Source organism: Panthera tigris, chromosome D3 (genome assembly GCF_018350195.1).
Source record: "Panthera tigris isolate Pti1 chromosome D3, P.tigris_Pti1_mat1.1, whole genome shotgun sequence".
Classification (NCBI taxonomy): Eukaryota; Metazoa; Chordata; class Mammalia; order Carnivora; family Felidae; genus Panthera; species Panthera tigris.
Genome location: NC_056671.1, coordinates 77,356,673 through 77,377,410, shown reverse-complemented (window position 1 = coordinate 77,377,410; position 20,738 = coordinate 77,356,673). Strand labels below are relative to the sequence as shown.

The window sequence follows — 20,738 nt, the reverse complement described above, 5'->3', positions numbered from 1 at the left end:
CGTTGAAAAAAAAAATTTAAAAAAAAAAAAAAAAAAAAAGAGACTGCCAGGGGCACCTGGGTGGCTGAGTCGGTTGAGTGGCTGACTTCGGCTCAGGCCATGATCTTGAGGGTGATGAATTCGAGCCCCACGTCGGGCTCCCTGCTGTCCGTGCCAAGCCTGCTTCGGATCACCTGTCCCCCTCCCTTTGCCCCTCCCCCCCCAGGCACACTCTCTCAAAAATAAACATTTAAAAAATGACATTAAAAAAGACTGCCACCTTCCTGTGGATTCACGTGCATCTCCCAGTCTTTCAAAACCTAAGCTAGAGGTTGACCCTGCTGCTTTTGGTAACTTAGAGACTGAGCACTGCTTCGCTGGCTTGAGAAGTGTGTTCCAAGCAGGGGCACTCCAAGCCTCAGGCTTCTGTGAGGGGCAGGGACCGGGGGGGGGGGGTGACGGGTGAGCTCTGAGCCCGCCCCCTGCTATGCTGCCTGTGCTAGTTGCCATGTTGCCCCCCCCAAGGCCCACCCCACCTCCCAAAGAGCAGAAACGCCCACCACCACGTAGATCACCGAGCAGGGGACTGACCCCGTTGGAGAAAGCAGCTGGGCTTGGTGAGCAAGGTTCGTGTGAGCATGGGGCTCTCCTGACGCCCAGGGTGGCCATCTGTTTCCCAGGTTTGCCATAGACAGCCACCAACTAGGTGGCTTAAAGGGCAGAGATGTATGATGTCTGTTCTGCAGGCTACAAGTCTGAGATCAAGGTGTCGGCGGGGCTGTTTCCCTGCCCCGTGCCCCTCTCCTTGCTTCTGGGGTTTGCCCGCGGTCTTTGGCATTCCTCGGCTCCTGCTGAACCTACCCTGATCTCTGCCTTCACCTTCACGTGGTGCTGCCCCTGGGTGTGCCTCCATGTCCTGAGTTGTCCTTTTTGTAAGAATACCAGCGTCTGTCTGTCTGCCCCCCCCCCCTCTCAAAAATAAACTTAAAAAAATAATTTAAAAAAATACCAGTCACATTGATTCCAGGCCCGGCCTGTGACCATATGATGTCATCCTAACTAATTACGTCAGCAATGACCCTGTTTCTGAATAAGGTCACATTCTGAGGCACTGGGGATCAGGGCTTCAACATACGAAGTTGGGCAGGAAAACAGTTCAGCCTATGGCACGCTATTTCACAAATATTTTTTGAGCAGCCACTGTGTGAGCTATGGGCAATTGCAGTCCTCAGGTGGCTTACACTCCGGTGCTGGGAACCACTCTGCAGAGAAGTCCAGAACATGGTGCCTGACCTCAGGACTGTGGTATCTCTGTAGAGAGGGAGGACAGGCTTCATGGAACATCTGAACTGGGTCTTGATAGCTGATGGGTCTCCGTGAATGGAGGCAGCAAAGAGGGCTTCCCAGAAGAGGGGAATAATAAAAGTACACGAGCCTAGAAGGACGAGAAGGGACTTGGAGGGACCCCAGCTGCGTTCTAGATCACCGTGGTGGTTCTCTGCACACCCAGCCCAACCCCAAAGGCTTTCTGAGCTCGGCACGTTTGCCTGTCCCTGGGTGTCAAAGTGCCCTACCCAACCCCATATTCACACACCCTCTCGTCCCACAGACACCTTTCACACACAGCTTGGTTGTCTGCACCCGCTCGTCTCAGCGAGATGACCTCTGGTAGCCAGTCTCCCCCCCCCCCCCCACCACACAGGCTTGTGCAGCCCATTTCAATGCCCGTAAGCTGAGAGTGGGGTGAATTTGGGGGTGAATGTTTGACCACGTCACTGTTCAAGTCACCCATTCTTTCTTTCCCAAATACAATTTCACAAAGAGCTCTTGGAGCTTCTATTGCTCTACGAGACAGCACTGGGACCCTTCCGGTGGACAGCCAGACTGCCTTCCCCAGTGCCTGTCCCATTTTACCCCAGGCACGTGTGTCCAGAGCACCTGGCACGTTTTCCATCCTGGCCTCACATCTCCCTGGGGTGGGTGCTCAGCCCTGATCTGTGACTGACATGCACACACACACACACACACACACACACACACGCACCTGGCCTGTGCTCAGTTCAAACAGCTGGACTATCAGGGTTTTTAGAGACCAGTTTTGTGAGCCCTGCACGAGAGTCCCATTGCCTGAGCTTGGAGGATAACTTACAGCAGGTGAAATGTTGGCCCTTGGATGGGTGGGAATGTGACTCATGTCACATTGGCAGATCCCACCTCCTGAAAGGCACTGATAAAAGGGCCGTGGTTCCCACGTTCACGCGTGAAAGAGGAAGATGCTGGGCTGCCTGAATGAGAATGGCTGAATCCGGAGTTTTTTTTTGGGGGGGGGGGGCGGGGCGGAGGGGTGTCTCTGTCTCTCCCCTGACCCGAATGTGCGGTCAGTGACCTGAGCACTGTAAAATCGCCAGCCTCTCTCCCTCGCACGCCCCCGCTGCCAGCCGATCCCCCTGGGACTGCCCTTTGCGACGCTGTCTCTCTGGGTCTGGGGGGCCTCCAGCCTCCCAAGCCGACCTGAGCCCGCCTCCTCCCACAGGGCACGACGAGAAGTCTGAGAACGCGGTGGAGGCCAAGACCTGCTGTGCTACGTGCGCTGAGTTTCTCCAGATGAAGCAGACGGTGCTGCAGCTGAAGCAGAAGGTACGTGCCTGTTACGGTAGAAGCAGCCGCATAAAAAGAGGACTCCGGGCAGGTAAAGACGAAGAATGTTTAGAAGCAGTAAGCAAATAAGGTGTCGCCCCCGACTGCCTTGAGCATTCACTGGGGCTGGTGCCAGCTGGGTTTGGAGTTGGACTTAGCTCTGCCCGCCCACCCTCAGGGCTGACAGCTAGAGGGCGACAGGACGGCCGAGGCAAGGAAGGGACCGATGAGGTGACTGGTACAGCAGGCCGCGAGGAAGGGGCACGTGGCGAAGACGTAGGCAGGAAGAGCTAGGATTGTTGCAACTTTGGGTCAAACGAACCACGTCCAGACACGTGGTCCTGGGACAGACTCACCCAGCTTTACTCTAACGTGTAGACTACGTTTTACGATAGAGAGCGTCCTGTCTAGAAACTTCCACAAGCTGACGATGAATTTCTGTAGCAGCTTTATTTTTTCACATTTAAAAGCTATGGCCCGTGCTTTGTCTGGGCTGCGTCACCTTGGAAAATAGCTGTTTGGGTACGTCGTGTCAACAAGAATGAGGATTGACTCATTTTACAAAAGGCTGCCACACATGCCTCAGAGAATATCCGGTTTCTAGTAACGTTGGTTATGCTGTGAGTAATGGCCCCGTGATGGATCTAGTGACCTGATTTCTTGAACAACTGTCCTGGACCCAGATCAATGCTATTTATTACATCTAAGGTCGGTCGATTTCTCCAACTTGTCAGCGGCTCAGAAATCGCTCTAATGCTGCTGAAACAAACGAGGATCTGTTTATATATCCTGTAATCACGATCCCAAGTGGCCTCTGACCCAATAGGGAGAACCAGCAGAACACTTTGTAAGCGTAGCAACGTAAACACAGAGATAGAAATGCATCCCACGCACATCCTCAGGTTAACCCTGGATTGATGTTAATATTTACCGAGCAAATCCAAAAAAGGGCTCACGGAAGAAACTTTATGTTGCACAGAGGACTGGGCTTGCGGGGAGGAGTTGCTCAGTATCTCAAGACCTAAAGCTACACTCTGCTTCCTCTCCCGGGTAGTTAAAAAATCCGAAAACCGTAGGGAAATTTGTTTTCCAGCCTGGACGATCTTGAGAACAGGGCGACGAAATCTCCCAAGTTGTTCAGAAACGCAGTTGGCTAAATCAGTATCCGGCTTTCCCTCGGGCTCCGTGGCTTTCATGAAATGTACGTTCTGTGAAAGAAATATCTAAAGAGTTGAAAATTTTGTGTCACAATACCCACCACCTTTAAAGACCTTGTTGCAGAGCTCGTACAAATCCAAGAGCAAGTACTTCCTAGTGCTTCGGTAACTCACGTGGTACCTCTCACACGCTTAATACGCCAGTAACTCGCGTGCACTTAGTACTCTGACAACTCACAGGTTAACTCTCAAATACTTTGTACGCCAGTAACTCGTGGTAACTCATACACTTAGTAGTCCAGTAACTCAGGCAATAATTTGCATGCACTTAGTACTCCAGGGACTCTCGTGGTAACTCTCACGCACTTAGTGCTCCGGTAACTCACGTGCAGTTGGTCGGACAGCAGTTGATCCATCTCATGCTGAACTCTGCACACACATTGTGACAAGTCGAAGCTAATGCTGACATTCAAAGAACGTGAGAGGAGCGACTCCTTTTAAAAGGCGCCTGTTGGAAGGGGCGGCATCCTGCGGTTTCCAAAGCAGGCTTCCATCCAGGGCGCCATTTGTGCCTGTGCAAGAAAGGTGCGGCGAACCGCGGATAGGTGAAGTCACTGCCCGAGAGGCAGGCCAGACTCCTGCTCCTGCACTGGTGGCGGGATCATCGGTTGGTTTTCACTTCATCTCACTACTCCCGAGGCCGCGTGTTCTTTCAGAAAGAGCGTAAGACCTCTCCCCAAATCAGCTGGCCGAGAGGTAGGTACTGGATGTCAAGGCCACGGTAGAAAATAGGGTGCAGACGTGCCGAACGGCCCCGTGGGTGTAGTCAGCCAAACCCCAGCTGCAGAGACTCGCCAGGGGGAGTGCCCTGGGTTCTCTGATGGGTAAATTGTCAGGAAAAGAAAGAGGTGGGGCGACGACCTGAAGGTTAAAAGAAACCGAAAAGACACGTCATTTTGGTAAAATGAACAAGACTAAACCGTAGCAGGTGGACGTGCGTGGGTAGGCGAGAGATTATTTTTAAGACACAGGAAGTGATTACGATAAGGAATAGCGGTCACTTGGGGCGGAGGGGAATGAAACTGATTGGGTCGGAGCACATGAAGGGTGACTTCTGATGACTGGCCAAGTTCTGTTTTTTTGACTTAGGGTTTCATTAAAAAGGTGCTTGCCTTATAATAACTTGCTAAGATACAGATTCGTGGGTTTTCCGGATTCTGTGCTTTTATTTTCCCCTTAAAAGGTTTTCCAAACTGTGTGCAGACATCAGTGCCCCCAGTTTCCTCATTTCTTCTTCGGTTTGGGAGAAAAAGGAAAAAGCTGATTTTGGCTAAAAAGGGAGACTAGGGATGAAGTAAAATACCCATCATTTAACTCGTAGAGGGGGTGCCAGGCCCGTCAGAGCACTGAGGGAAAATCCACAGCAAGGAATCAGGTTTTTAGAAGCCCCTTGTGTTCCTGCTGCAGGGACTATTTGATTGGAGATCCACGCTGCGGCAGGGCAGTTGAGAAAAGCGTGAATCGTGAGCTCAGGAAGGGTTGGTGAGCACCTGCTGTGCCCTATGGTGGGCTGGGAAGTGAGGAAATACGAGACGGTGTGGAATGAAATCCTGCCTCTGTAAAGTGTTTCCTCTGGGCAATCAAGCCAGTGGCACAGGTCAAACCCCAGTTGCCAGGCGGAGGGGGGCAGCCGGTCAGAGCCTCAGAAGTTACAGGTCCGCGCGGTTTCAGAGGCGTGCGCACATTTGCAGCCCGAGGTCTGCATTTGCTCATCCTAGCGCCGCCCTTGGTGCTGGGGGACTAACTGGCTTCTCGATCAGTTGTGACTTCCTCTGCTACCTTGATCTAGTTGCTCTGCAAAATGGGTCTTCTCAGGATATTGAGAAGACTAATCCATACTAAAGTGACTGTAGATTGCTTTGCAGAATATCACTGGTAATATTGAGAGAGGCGGCTTGATGTAGTGGTTAGGAGCACAGATTCCAGAACCATGTTGGCTAAGTTAAATCCTAGCCCTGCTACATGCCGGATGTGTGACCCTAGGTAAGTTACCTAACGTCTCTGTGCCTCACTTCTATTAAAAGGGGACAGCAGGGGCACCTGGGTGGTTCAGTCGGTTAAGCATCTGACTTTGGCTCAGGTCACGATCTCCCAGTTTGTGAGTTTGAGCCCCGCGTCAGGCTCTGTGCTGACAGCTCAGACCCTGGAGCCTGCTTCAGATTCTGTGTGTGTCTCTCTCTGCCCTCCCCGGCTCATGCTCTGTCTCTCTCTCTCTCAAAAATAAAAACATTAAAAAATTTTTTAAAAAGGGACAACAATGTTTCTGTTTTCATGATGATCAAATAAGTTAACATTTATAAAGGACTTAAAATGGTATTTGCCACTTAGAGCTTTATAAATGGTTACCCAGTAAACAATGTTAATTGTATATCCTCACAAAGTGCTGCACAGACAGCATCTACCTGACTCGTACCAACAGCTCTATGAAGTGTAGATACCTTATCACAAAGGCTAATACAAGATAACGATATTCACGATTCCATTGGTTGGAATCTAGGAGAAATGGACACTCCTCTGTCATTACCATGACCTTCACACATACCTGCATCCCACAAGCCAGTCCTCCGCTGTGTTTTTGCAGCAAGTCACACCAGGGACCCTGGACATCTGCCTCCAAAACTCTAGCACCCTTACTTTCCCACTCATCCTGCTGATGTGTAGGGGACCTGAGGGAGCCAGAATGTAATTACCCAGCCGGAGATCAGCCAGGAAGCGGAGGTTGACATTTATTGGATCAACTCACAACTTCTACAAGGGAGCAGAGAGAGCTGGACATACAGATCTCGTCCTCCAGGCTTGCTTACAACACTGTAAATCCAAAGGTGTGATCATCTGGCCCAGGCCTCTCGATTGGTAGGCGTGGAGGTGCGAACGGGGAAGGGAGAAAGGACTCGCCCAAAGTCACACAGCCAGACATCGTCCCCTTCACGTGCCCAGCAGGCCTTTCAGGGGGATGTTAACAATCTTCATTTGGTAGATGGGGAGATCCCCCGGGGAAAAATAGTAGCAGGGCTGAGACTGAGACCTAACTCTGCCTAATGCCAAAGCCCACAGATGTGATCCACATTTCGGTTTTCCTCTCGGAAGCAGATAATAACATTGGACCAGCCTTCAGCTGCCAGTGTTGGCTGTTCCCTAGTTACGGTAGATTTGCTTCTAAATTCCCCTCACTCGTTGGTTCCCTCCCGTTCCACGCCAGGGTGACAGGCCCACGTTTGCAGGTTGGAGTGGTATCTGGCCATGACCCAGTGACACCAGCACCGTTGGAAACCCCTAGATCACAGTAGCGTCCTGGTGAGGGCTTTGAATCACGAGTCCTGATTAAAAAAAAAAAAAAAAAAAAAAAAAAAAAAACTGACTTTCAGACTGCGCAATATTCTAATACTTATGGTTGGCCCCACTGGCTTCTGAGTGATGATCACGGGGGTCATTGTTTGCATTTTTCAGGGAACACTGGGTCTTCTCAAGGCATGGAGGAGGGCAGTGAGTGGTCAGGAATCTCCTAGCTCGTGGACCCTTAACGGCTGTCCTTACCCAAGGATGTGAATACTAGGTAGGGGACTGCCAAGCATCCTGGGATGTGCTCGGAAATGCTAAGGATATCGAGGGGACTCTTTGAAAGACGTTGTTGATGCTTCTTGGAACTCCCTGTCCTCTGAACATCCTCCTGCCCAGAGCTGGATAGATTTCAGTAAGAACCTCAAGTTCTTTGGGGAAGTTCCAGACGGGGGAGCATCCCGGATTCACATGGGTCCCCTAAGGCAGCTGAAGCAGAACAGGACCTTGACCGCAGGAGAGCCTGCCCCGCGCTGTGAGGGACGCTGAGCGGGAGCAACACCTTGAACCTCTTGGCCCCGCTTGTTCTTCACACCAGGCTGCAGGGATACAGCCGAAACCTTCCAGGGGTTTCCCATGAACTTGCCTTTTAGAAAAATTGCACGTGCTTCTATTAAGAAGCTATTAGGATGCGGTATTAGGGAGTCGCCCTGCAAAGGAGCCAAAAGAATTTGTTCTCCATGAGACATATCGGATACAAGTAAAAACCTTATGTTGCGATGTTTGCTTTTCACTGATACTGGATTCCTCCATTGGCAAGAACATCCGTCTCCATGACTAAGAAGAATCATCAGTTTGTAAAACTGGATCGAGCCAGCCCCCCACCCAGCGGCTCTCCGGCGGGAGAAGGGGACCTCGGCCAGGGGTCCCCATCAGAGTCCTCTTTCATCACGGACGTGCTAAGTATTCCCAAGCCTCCATGCTCAGAAGTGGACACGAGTGCAGGAGACCAAGGACCTTCTGAAGCCAGATGAGGTCATCTTGGACAGCAAACCTTTCCCAGGCCTACCGTCCACCTCCTGATCTCTCAGTGGTGATTTAGTAGATGCATTTTGTAGCTCCTACTCTCCCCGCAGGCCTAGGCTTCGGGGCTCAATATCTCATGATCATCTTTTATTCTGTTACTGTCGAGCCAGGTGCCCTAACCCCTGATAGTGAATTCCTTATTTATTTATTTATTTATTTATTTTACTTTTTAAATGTTTATTTTTGAGACAGAGAAGCAGAGCATGAGCAGGGGAGGGGCGGAGAGAGAGGGAGACACAGAATCCGAAGCAGACTCCAGGCTCCGAGCTGTCGGCACAGAGCCCGAGGCGGGACTCGAACCCGTGAACCGCGAGATCATGACCCGAGCTGAAGTCGGATACTTAACCATCTGAGCCACCCAGGCGCCCTCATTCCTTACTATTAAAGACACGTGCAGGCCCTGAAGTCTTAGGGTGGTTTGTGGGGCCTCGCTGACAGAGGGTTTCACTCTGCTGCATCAGAACTTGACCAGAGAGAGGGCTGTAGTCTCTTGGAAATGGGTGGAAATCCCTGAGGAAGGAAATAGGAGGTGAGAAAGGGTGACTTGCCCATGAAGGTGGAAAGGGCAAAGACTCCCAAGATCGAGGTCATCCGAATCCTCTCCCTACATGGACAGCCTGTGCCCAGAGGGCAACACAGACCAGGAGGTAGCAACTGGCAGAGCACCTTGTTGTTTTGTGCGCCCGGAAGTCATAGTTCAGGGTTGATAACAAGCCTCAGAGGAAGGACGTTGTACAATTTTTAATTTCCTTCGCTGTGCTGATGTTGGACCTCACAGGGCACAGAGCTGGCCACCTCTGACTATGCAGCGATGGTCGGTACCTCTCTCAAAAGCTCAGATCCAAAGATGGATGTAGGGCGTCTAGAGCATTCCAAGGCTAGCGATGAGCCCTGCCATGCACCTTCTCCTGGCCTGTGTTGTGCTCTGCGCAAGCAGAGCCTCCTCTGGGAGGACATGGGGACGAATGTAACATGTTCTAGAAAAATCTCAGAAATACCTGGTTTCTACGGGACTCCAGAGTAAATCTTCTGGAAGGGATAGCTCTGACCCTCATAAATGAGCCTTTCTCCACCTGACTTGGCACCCCAAAATTAGCTTCTTGAAAAAGAGAGACTGGAACTAACATCTATCAAGCACTTAGTATGGTCCGGGTCCTGTGGTGGACACCTAACCTACATTTCCTGTTCAATCCCCACAGCCCTAAAGGTGGGTGGTGGTGTTCCCTTTTATGTGAGGAAATGGAGAATCAGAGCATCCAGTTCTCCCCGAAGGTCTCACGGATTCACGCAGCCTACCTGATCTCAAGGAACGTGAAGGTCATTTGTCTGGGTGACCCCTCTGGCTTCCCCCTGGAATGAGCTGCCTGAAATCCAGGAGGGAAACCATAGAGGAAGCCATGGTGCATCTTATGCTCTCATCTCAGAAGTTACACACCATCCCTTCCGCCATTTTCTAGTCATTGGACATGAGTTTCTAAGCACAGCGCACGCTCCGAGGGTGGAAATTAGGTTCCCCCTTTCGAAGGTGGGCATGCCAAAACCTTTGTGGACCTATTTTTTCCATCACAGTCACTGTTGGCCACTGGTTCCCAAACACCTGAGCGTGCAGGTGAACCTTAAGCCACCTTCTCCGTCCTGGCTCCCTAGGCTGAGGGGTCTCTAAGAGCGGGGACCCTTCTCAATCGCCATTGTCACCATTAGAACCAAGCACAGGGCCTGGCACGTGGTAGGTACTAAATAAAGTAATTAACAAATTGAAGACTCAAGTAATGAGTCTAATGATCACATCTCGGCTATCTGGAGCCTATCCAGGTTTATCCACTAACCAGCCAAGTGATCTCATACGAGTAATTTTCACGGGAAGGCCTCTGGGTTAGAAAGGGATCTCTACAGCCCGTCTGAGCTCTAACTCAAAGCGGGGGGATCCAGGAGCTCTAACTCGTGGAGGGAAGTTACTGCAAAAAGGATTTGCAGCTCTGTGAACACACAAATGCGAACAATCTCCCTGGCAGTGGGGCCATGGCTTCCTGACCGAGGATCGTCTTCTTTTTACAGATTGCCCTGCTCCCCAACAGTGCTGCCGACCCGGGCAAGTACATCACTGGCAACAAAGTGCTGGCGTCAAATGCCTACCTTCCAGGACCTCCTGGGCTGCCTGGGGGCCAGGGCCCTCCTGGTGAGTTTTGGGGAGGGTCAGGGAGGGTGAGGGAGCCACCAGCCAAGACCTGCCAGAAGCTGCCACAATGCGGGCTGGACACAGATCAGACTCCATGGGTGAGGGCCCCAGCAGGGGTCCAGGGAGCTCCCACACCAGTGTGATAAGAAGCCTGGGGGGGGATTGGGTCCTCGAGCCTGAGAAACCCTCACAACCAGGAGAAATCTGGGAGAAAAAGGTCATCGTCCTCGGCTTGGGTAAGATTCTTAGAGATCATGTTAAGTTACAGAGTAACAAAAGGAAGAATTATTTCTCATGTTAACGTACAAGAATAGAATCGGGTAAGGAACCCCTAGGGCCACATCTTATTCTTAACCTCGTTCTTCCTCTTTCCCCTGTTATTTGTGAACACGCGCACATCTGTGTTTCTTTTTGTATCTATATATTTTTTGTAAGTCAACTTCATTGAGGTACAGTTATATACAGTAAAATGTACCCCTGTAATCACAGTTCAACGAGTTGTGACAAATGTATACGTCCTATATCAAGCCCTTACTAGTCAGCACCCTATCACTGTATCAAGACATAGATTATTTCCATCACCCCACAAAGTTCCCTTGTGTCCCTTTGCAGTTTACGCCCATGTCCCCAACTGTAGGCAACCACTGACCTGCTTTTATCACTAGTTTTGTCTGTTCTAGAACTTCAGAGCAGTGGAATCTCATCACGGGTGTGCTTTTTATCTGGCTTCTTGCATTCAGCGTATTGTTTTGGAGATTCACCCTTATACTTGAAGAAAACCCTAAACGTCCCATCATTCCATCAGGAAATACACAACGAGAACTTTCGAAAAATAGTTACATCGCGTTTTGTATTTTATCGTGAGTCCCTCCATAGACAGATCAACAGAATTTTTTCCGCACCAATAAAGGAAATGACATTAGTGTTAGCAGATGATTCTAAACCATGGAGGGTCTTATCCCTGATTATCCTCACTTAGTAGTGTGCTAGATGTTAGGAGCGACCTGGCATTCTAATGAGAAAGACGAGGCACAAAGAGCAGAAGCCAATAGAACAAAACAGTATCTGCATGCCCCTGAGTAAGTGAACAGGGGCTTCCCACCGTGGGAGCTTATGGAAGGGAGAGACCACTGTGGCCTCCCGTGACTCCAGGACTCGGGTTTGACCTGGACATGAAAGGCCTTGTGGGGTTTGTTCGACCCGGAAGGACGTGGGCAGATTATAGGCTGGAATCTCAGCAAGAACAAAGGCTCAAAATTCTTTCCAGACTGTTTACATGTTTTCCTTTCCACTTATATCTTAATCGCCTGGTTTCTACCCAACATACGTACCCTGGGCCTCAGTCTGTACAAGGAGCAAGAACTGGTCCAGGACTGTGGTTTACCCTCTTGTTCATCCCCTTGGCCTGAGGTACTCTGGGCCATGGTGGAGTTTTCTCCAGATGCCTCCCACAGGCAGCCTCTTGCTGAGTCTAAGTAGATGTGGGTCTCCTTACGAACTGATTCCTAGCACAGAGCTCTCCACCCTTCTCTAAGACAGTGCTCTTGCTCTGCTTCCCTGGAGGAAGTTCATCTCCAGACCAGTCTATGTATCAGTCCGACAAGGACAAATGAAGTAGAAACAAGAGAACTGTTGGCTGGCTTTCTTCTCCATGAATGACTTACTAGCCCTCCTTTCCAGTTCTGCCATCTGATTTCTAACACAGTTTGAGCTGTCCAGGGTCCTTGATGGAGCAGTGAGTAACCGAGGAGTGACTTTAGCAATGGACTATGCCCTTGCTGTGTGCCTCCAATTCTTCTTGCTCACCCCTGCATCAGTTTGTGATGCCCTCCATTGAAATGTATCAGGGGAGCCAGAGAGATTATAAGGTTTCTCTTACCCATAACTAGAAGTCCAGTCCCGAGGCTAACGATAAATCACAGTCTGGGCCGCCAACATTGGCAACTACGGTGGATTGGAAACCTTTGACTTTGATGGCTGCTGCTCTGTGGCCCCCACAGTTATGTATAAGGTGCTTCCATTTGCACATCAAAGCCCCACATCCTAAGGACCCTTGACATACAGTGATCTCTGAAGTTCATTGATTGGGAAAATGAAGGCAAAATGTTATTCTGGCCTTTCCTTGTGCTACTGGAGTTGAAGAATTTAGTTACAGGAGGAATCTGGTCCATTTCTCAGATAAACTCTTTCAAGATGTGCTTAGAACCAGCGTTGAGAGTAAGGGGGTGAAACGTGTTTGGATAGAACATTAACTGTCTTTAACTTTGGCTTAGCCTATGAGCTAGAAAAGACTTCCCCAAATATGAAAAGCCTGGTCTTCGTTTCTCTAACATTTGACTTGCTCTGTTTTCCGGTGCATGAAAATTATTCCATCCTGTCCCTGTGGTCTGTCAATAGTAGGAGCTAGCTAGGTATCTTCCAAAAGTATTACTGTATGCATTTGAGATAGACATCGCCGGTGAATAATTATCGCACGGCAATCAGCCCACCCTCTTCAGTGTGCTCACTTGATGTGAAACATTTACTAAGCAGCCTGTGTGTACCCAGGACTCTGTGAGTGTGCTGACGATTCGGACATGGCCCATGCCCTCACAAAGTCTACAGCTGAAAACAGGTTAAAACTCCTGTTGTTCCATATGCAAAAGAATGGAGTTTGACCCTTATCTCACACCATATACAAAAATTAACTCAAAATGGATTCTAGATCCCAATGTAAGATCTGAAATCATAAAATTCCTAGAAGGCATTATAGGAGAAATGCCTCATGATGATGAATTTGGCACAGCTTTCTTGGGTGTGACACAGATGACAAAAGGGATAATAGACAAAGGGGTCTACATCATACTTACAAGCTGTGCATCACAGGGTACAACCAGCAGAGTGAAAGGCAGTCTACAGAATGGGAGAAAATGTTTGCAAATCATTCACCTGATAAGGGGTTAATATCCAGAATAGAAAAAAACCTGCAACTCAACAACAAAAAATCAACTCGATATAAAAATGGACAAAGGACTTGAATAGACATTTCTCCAAAGTTGATATACAGACGGCCAACAGGCATATGAAAAGATGCTCAGCATCACTAATCGTAGAGAAATGCAAACCGAAACTTCACATCCATTAGGATCTCCCTTAGGATAGCCACTATCAAGGAGAGAAGAGAACAGGCGTAGGTGAGGCTGTGAAGAGGGGAGTCTTGTGCACTGTTGGTGGAAACGTAAAATGATGCAGCCACTACGGAACACAGGGTTCCCCAAAAAATTAAAAGTAAAACTAATATGACCCAGAAATCCCACATCTGGGTATAATATCCAAAAGAATCAAAAGCAAGATCCCAAAGAGATGTTTGCTTGCCTGAATACAGGACAACACTATTCACAATAACCAGGCTACCCAAGCGTCCATCAGTGGATGAGTGTATAAACAAAAATGTGGGGGGCGCCTGGGTGGCGCAGTCGGTTAAGCGTCCGACTTCAGCCAGGTCACCATCTCGCGGTCCGTGAGTTCGAGCCCCGCGTCAGGCTCTGGGCTGATGGCTCGGAGCCTGGAGCCTGTTTCCGATTCTGTGTCTCCCTCTCTCTCTGCCCCTCCCCCGTTCATGCTCTCTCTCTGTCCCAAAAATAAATAAAAAACGTTGAAAAAAAATTTAAAAAAAAAAATAAATAAAAAATAAAAATAAAAAAAATAAAAAAAAAAATGTGGTATACACAGGAAGGGAGTATTATTCAGCCTTAAAAAGAATGAAATCCCGCTGCATGCTATGACATAGATAAACTTTGAGAACATTAGGCTAAGGGAAATAAACCAGTCACAAAAAGACAAATGCCGTATGATTCTACTAATACGAGGTATCCAAAGTGGTCATGTTCAGAGAGACAGAAAGTAAAATGGCGGGGCTCAGTCGGTTGAGCGTCTGACTCTTGCTTTCAGCTCAAGTCATGATCTCACTGTTTGTGGGTTCCATCCCCACATTGGGCTCTGTGCTGCTCTCTCGCTCTGTTTCCATCTCTTTCTCTCAAAATAAATAAACTTAAAAAACAAAAACAGAATAGTGGTTGCCAGGGCGCCTGGGTGGCCCAGTTGGTTGAACATCCAACTTTGACTTCGGCTCAGATCGTGATCTCACGGTTAGTGGGTTCGAGCCCTGCGTCGGGCTCTGTGCTGAACGCTTGCTCAGAGCCTGGAGCCTGCTTCAGACTCTGTCTCCTCTCTCTGCCCCTCCCCCACTCACACTCTGTCTCACTCTGTCTCTCGTAAATAAATGTAAAAGAAAAAAAGAAGAATAGTGGTTTCCAGGGGCTGGCAATAGGCACAGAGTTTTTTAGCTTTGCAAGATGAAAAGTTCTGCCGATCTGTTGCAAGACAATGTGAATGTACTTAACATTACTAAAGTGTACATCTTAAAGTAGTTAAAATGGTAACTTTCATACCATGTGGCGTTTACTGCAATTTAAAAAAAAAAAAAAAAAGGTTCTCCTAGACCTTACACCCTTTCCCCCCCCCCCCCACCCCAGCTGACATCCGGGGCAGAGGTGAAGTCTGCACCCAGCGCTGCCCTACAACTTAGCAACCACGCTCCCCCGGAGCCAGTGAGGCTCTCCCTCACTGTGTCACAGACACTGGGCCCCGCCCCCTGCAAGCCCCGCCCAAGCCGGAGTGGCTGTTTACAACTCTGTGTCTGCAGCTACAGACAGATGAGGCCTATAGGTCACGTCCCCGTCAGCTTCCACGATAAGTAAGGCCACATTCTGGTCCTCATACGATTACTATCAAGCAGGCACAAAAGCAGTCCTGTAGCTCGCTCTTAAACTCCACGTACTCCCAGGGCTCTGTCGATTTAGGCCTCAGAAAAGAATTAGAAAACAAAGCAAAACCCTCGGTGTCTACAGGGACGAGGCAGGTAGGCACAGGTGAATGCAGGGCCAGGGTGTGAGCAGTGGGGAGGAAACTAAACCAGAGAGGGCAGAGCCCCACCTTGAAGGGGCAGCCCCTGCGTACAGCTCTGGTGAGGTGTGCCAGTGGGAGAATCGCAGTCCAGGCTTTACTTCTTCCTGTTTTCAAACAGATCCCAGAGATCTCCCAGTTTTTAAACCTTAGGACATTCAGAGGATAATGGTATCCGTAAACAACTACACACACACACCTGTATGGAGTATACGTGTTGTGGATTTGCATATGTGGATACAGTCCTATACGTCTATATCTGCTATATAGCCAATGTATATATCTATGATATATACATGCACCTTATATTTATACTATGATGGTACACAACGATGTAACCTGTTAATTCTCTTGCAGAGAAGAGGCACTGAGATGCCCCCGGAGAAATGAGGTCTACAACGATTACATAAGGGATTGAGAATTCTGATCACGTCAAGTTTAAAATGCCTATAGGGCACCTTAGTGGAGATGTCAGAAGGCGCAGGGCAGATTGCAAAGAGAAATGGCTGTAAAGGGCTCCCAGACCCTCCTGTCGGCCAGAGCCCTTGTCCTTTTCATGGGATATGGAGCTAATGAGATGTTCTCTGATTACAGGCTCACCAGGACCTAAGGGGAGCCCAGGCTTCCCCGGTATGCCAGGCCCTCCCGGGCAGCCCGGCCCACGGGGCTCCATGGGACCCATGGGACCGTCTCCTGATCTGTCCCACATTAAGCAAGGCCGGAGGGGCCCTGTGGTCAGTACTTTATCAGACATCCATTTGCTGCTGTTGGGGAAAGCGTGTTCTTGTCCCGTGCTTTTTTTCCTCCCCTTCAACTAGATCCCCGTGTCTTGTAGGGTCCGCCAGGTGCACCAGGAAGAGACGGCTCTAAGGTAAGTCTGATGAATGGTCCTTACAAGCTTAAGATTTCCCATTTTCAACCTATTGGGCAGGCACCAAGTAAAGCTCAAGCACTGTTTATTGTCCCCATTCTGCATGTAGCAAAATCGAGACACATCTCTCCCCACCCCCCCAAAGCTGGAAAGGACATCTAAAAAGCAAACACCTGTGATAACAAAAACAACAACCAAAACCATCCCTGCGAAAGATTGCCCTGGGGCACCTGGGTGGCTCAGTCGGTTAAGCATCCGGCTTCGGCTCAGGTCGTGATATCACGTGATATCACAACTGTTGTGAAATAAACTTCCATTTATCTAGAAAGCAGAAAAAGCTAGAATGTTAAAACGGAAAGATCCGTGCAATAATTATGTTAAAAACGCTACCAGTGGGGCGCCTGGGTGGCGCAGTCGGTTAAGCGTCCGACTTCAGCTCAGGTCACGATCTCGCGGTCCGTGAGTTCGAGGCCCGCCTCAGGCTCTGTGCTGACAGCTCAGAGCCTGGATCCTGCTTCGGATTCTGTGTCTCCCTCTCTCTCTGCCCCTCCCCCACTCATGCTCTGTCTGTTTAGAAAAGAAAAAGTTAAAAAAAAAATTTTTAATAAAAAAAGGAAGATCACCCCTATAAATTTTAAACAAGCTGCTGGGTTGCCATAGTAGCACATGTCTTACTCTTTAGCCAGTGTTCTTTCGTGGGGCTATGCGGTGTGTCCCCATTCTTTGACACAGTCAAGAACAGGAAAAGCTGCATTTTGTGCAAGTGGGGGTTTCGCTTCAAGAGCCGCCTGCCTCGCAAATAAGGCAGGGTGTGTTACTTTAGAAAGTTTCTAAGTTGTCACACGCACACACACACACACACACACACTGCCTGGAACACAGGCATTCCTTGTGTCAGATCTGTTCTGGAAATACACAGCCCCGGGGGGACATCGGGATGAGGGACACTTGCCCCAAGCAGATCTGTTCCGATGAGCGGTCCCGGGAGCCGAGCTTCAAGCTCCCATTCGTTCCTGATAGGGGACACTTGTCGTTTGTGCAGGGCAATGGTTACGGTGAGGGTCTAAGTAGAAGACCGGTGGTGGTGGCATCCACGTGGTCTCTGTCCACAAAGCTAATCTGACCTTCTTGCTTGCAGGGAGAGAGAGGAGCACCCGGACCCAGAGGGTCGCCAGTAAGTAGCCCTACCTGTCCCGCTCCCCCAGGGGGAATGTCCTCAGGGACGTAGCTCAGGGGGGGCTACAGGTTGGTCTTACCGGCCGAAGCCAGCCCCTTCCAGCCTTTACTGAGCCTACCTAAACAGAACTCGGTGGTTAGGAGGGCGATCACGGAGGACTTTAACAGCTGGTTGGCATTTATTTTTGAAACAGTTCTTCTGTTTTAGTTGTCTTTTACCGTGGCTAATCTTTATCCGGAAGGTGTTCTTTTAAGGTTACAAACAAAAACCAGCATGCCATGAGCCTGTTTCCCAGTATGTCCTAAAACATCTGATGGTGCCGTCATAACCCTGAACACGTAAGAGTTTAGCCGCCGCTGCAACTCGAGCAGATCGGAGGACCATCCCTTCCCAGAAAAGTACAGACATACGCAGGGCTGCTGGGGATCTCTTGAGAGTAAATGAGCTGGGATATACATGTGGTGTCTGGGAAGCGAGAAATGAAAGTCAGTATCCAAAGGGCAGAAAATTCAGGCAACTCCCGTGCTATTGGAAAGATCAGTGTCATTTCTGAAGAAAAGACAGCCTTTGGCTTGGATGCGGGAGGTCTGGCTTCCCATGCCAACGCCTCCACCTCTTAACTGTCCGATCCTGGCCATCCTTAGCACCCCCGGATGTCCCTCCCCTCCCCTGTGCGCTGCCAAGCAGTGTCTGAGCTGTGACCCTTCGAGCGAGCATCGGTTAATGTCAAAATACTCTCCTCCACCAAGCGCTCTGCAGATGAAATTGCTCTCTCTGGGAGCTCCAGCAGCAGACGTAGCGGGGTAATAAAGATTGTACTGCAAGCCGCTAACAAGCCCAGACCTTGCTTGTTCACACGTTATCTTGCTGTGCCCCACACAGCGCCATGTAGAAACTGAGGCTTAACAAACGCTATATATAATGATAAAAGTCCAGCCGATAGAAAGATTAGGAAGTCCTTGGACCTTTCCTGGTCAATGGGGAAGGGGTGCCTTTACAAGCATACTTTCACCTTCAGTCAGGTGGCATTACAGTCAACGATCCTTAGAGACGTTCTAACGGTTTCATTTACTTAAAAGATAACATTTTGAGCATTTGTGATGCTCTAAGCCCTTTACGTGTATTAACTCACGTAAATCCTCACTTACGAACCCTACGAAGCCCCATGACACTGGGACAGTTATCATCCCCATTTTACAGATAGGGAGGTGAAACCCCGAAGAAGTGGGGTAACTTGCCCGAGACCAGCTAGCGGGCCACAGAGCTGAGATTCAGAGCCAACAGAACCCCAACCCCTTAACCACTGCTCTACCCTTCCATAAGTATCTCCCGGTTTTCTTTGGAAGGCAACATAGGAGAGTTCTTCTGTTCCTTGATTCGAGGCAGCCGAGAGTTAGAGGAGAGGAGAGGTGAGCGTGTCGCCACAGCTCATAGGGGAGATGAAGGGATTAGAAGACCATCTTAAGAACTCCCCCCCCCTGCCCCCTACCCGGCTACTGTAGTAGCTGTTACGTTTGCTCCATTTGGGACACAGAGTCATCTGCCACATAGCTGCCACCAAGCAGGGGGAGTGGCAAGTCACGGAGCCCACGGAAGCCATGGCTTGGCACAGGATTGAGTGTGTGGTTTTCTGGCTTTGATTCCTCCCCCGTGCACAGGGACCCCCTGGTTCTTTTGACTTCCTGCTGCTGATACTGGCCGAAATCCGCAATGACATCGCTGACCTGCAGGAGAAGGTGTTTGGGCACCGGACGCACTCTTCAACGGAGGAGTTCCCTTTACCTCAGGAATTTTCCAGCTCTCCGGAAGCCATGGACTTCAGCTCTGGAGACGAGTACCCAAAAACAACTGAGACAAGAGACTTGGGACCCACCAGAGACTTTTATCCTTAGCCCATCCTAACGTCTTCATGCCAAAGGAGGAGCAAAGAGTGTTTTCACCTGCAGTTAAGTCATATACAGAAAAAAAAAAAAAAAAAAAAAACACTGGAGACCTAGAAAAGATACATTCTTAATTTCTTGAGCTCTTTTCCTGCCTCCTCCTTCCTCCTCTTCTTCCAAATACTGTTCTCACAGTCCCCCTGCCGGAGACATGAGGGAGTAAGTCGCTAATTACATGTTTCCTTCCAAGAGCCATTGGGGGGGGGGGGGGGGGGGGGAGGCGGGTGCTGGGGGTTGGCTGTTCTACATTGGAACTTTCCCTCCTTCATACTGAGGAATTTCTGGATTTCTGAGTTAAGTACTCTCATGGTATCTTAAAGTTTGGCAGAATATCCAAACGGAAAAAGTGGCAAGGTAAGTTCTGAGAAAATGTGAGGTTACTTATTAAAAATATATAGATGGATATGTGTCCAAAATCAGTAATCACTCAGTATCAAAATTAGGCTTCTTCAATTAAAACGGGAAGGCAATAATGTATATTTACCTTGGCAGATAATTCTTTTTCCTTGTCAATCTAACAGTCTAATATATTTTAAATGTTCTACTCTCTTATCCAACCTCGTTTCCCAATTTTGATTAAAGAAAGGAGGGAATGGAGTAGGAACGGATATTAGGGAAAATGGAGAAAAATTAGAGTCCTATGTTTACTGTCCTATAAGTTGCCACATTCTAAGTTCAAATATGACCATTAAGGGTTCATGCCCTGCATATCTGCAAGTTGCCTGTAGCAATAGGAGTAAAAACTCTTCTCAAAACAAAGTAAACAAATGAAGAACCCTTATTCCCATTAGAACAATGGGCTTTGCCAGGACATTTTAAAGCTGCTTGATCAAATGAGTGGGCTTGCTCAGTAAATCACAGATATTAAATAAGGGTGGCTGACCCTTAGGGAGACGCACTGAATGGCCAGGCTCAGACTGGGTGCCCAGAAGGTGCCATTACGCCCTGATCCTTGTTGGATCGGTGTGCACTGGGGCTGGAGGCTGCAAGGAGGTCGCTCACTTGGGTTGTGGGGGAAGGAGAAGGATAGCCTCAGGCAGGGACCCCACTGAATCTGCAAAGGCAAGTAAATATGCCATCGTTGGGAATTGGAAGTCCTTGTCTGGGGCGGGTGAAGCTTGCCAACACAGATACGCTGTTAGAAGTTCTCTTGGATGCAGAGGGAAATAACAGTTTTTCTTGTTTGGCAGAAATTTGCTTCCCGCTCTTCCCATTTTTCCTTAATTTTCCATAACTTAGTCCAGGTTCCAGTTCTTACAGGCCTTCTTGATTCCCCTTCCTCAGCAAATGCGGGAAGCAGTTGGGAAAGTGGTGTATTCTCAAACCCGCCATTGAGTCTGTGTTTGCTCGCACAGCCGCGAGCCTTTCCAGAAAAAGGCCGCCTCTGGTTCCATAGAGACTGGAGCGAGAGCAGTGCTGAAGAGACCAGGAGCAT

The 20,738-nt window shown here is 49.2% G+C and overlaps 1 protein-coding gene across 1 annotated transcript in view; it reads left to right on the top strand.

The window, feature by feature from the left end:
- Window positions 1–19,490, top strand: part of CCBE1 (collagen and calcium binding EGF domains 1) — a 228,658-nt gene extending 209,168 nt beyond the window's left edge. The window contains exons 6-11 of the mRNA XM_042961835.1: window positions 2,513–2,616; window positions 10,251–10,371; window positions 15,910–16,049; window positions 16,151–16,186; window positions 17,325–17,360; window positions 19,022–19,490. Of these exons, the coding sequence (XP_042817769.1) occupies window positions 2,513–2,616; window positions 10,251–10,371; window positions 15,910–16,049; window positions 16,151–16,186; window positions 17,325–17,360; window positions 19,022–19,255 (671 nt within the window). The 3' untranslated portion in view covers window positions 19,256–19,490. The remainder of the gene's footprint in view (window positions 1–2,512; window positions 2,617–10,250; window positions 10,372–15,909; window positions 16,050–16,150; window positions 16,187–17,324; window positions 17,361–19,021) is intronic.
- The last annotated feature ends 1,248 nt before the right edge of the window (window positions 19,491–20,738 follow it).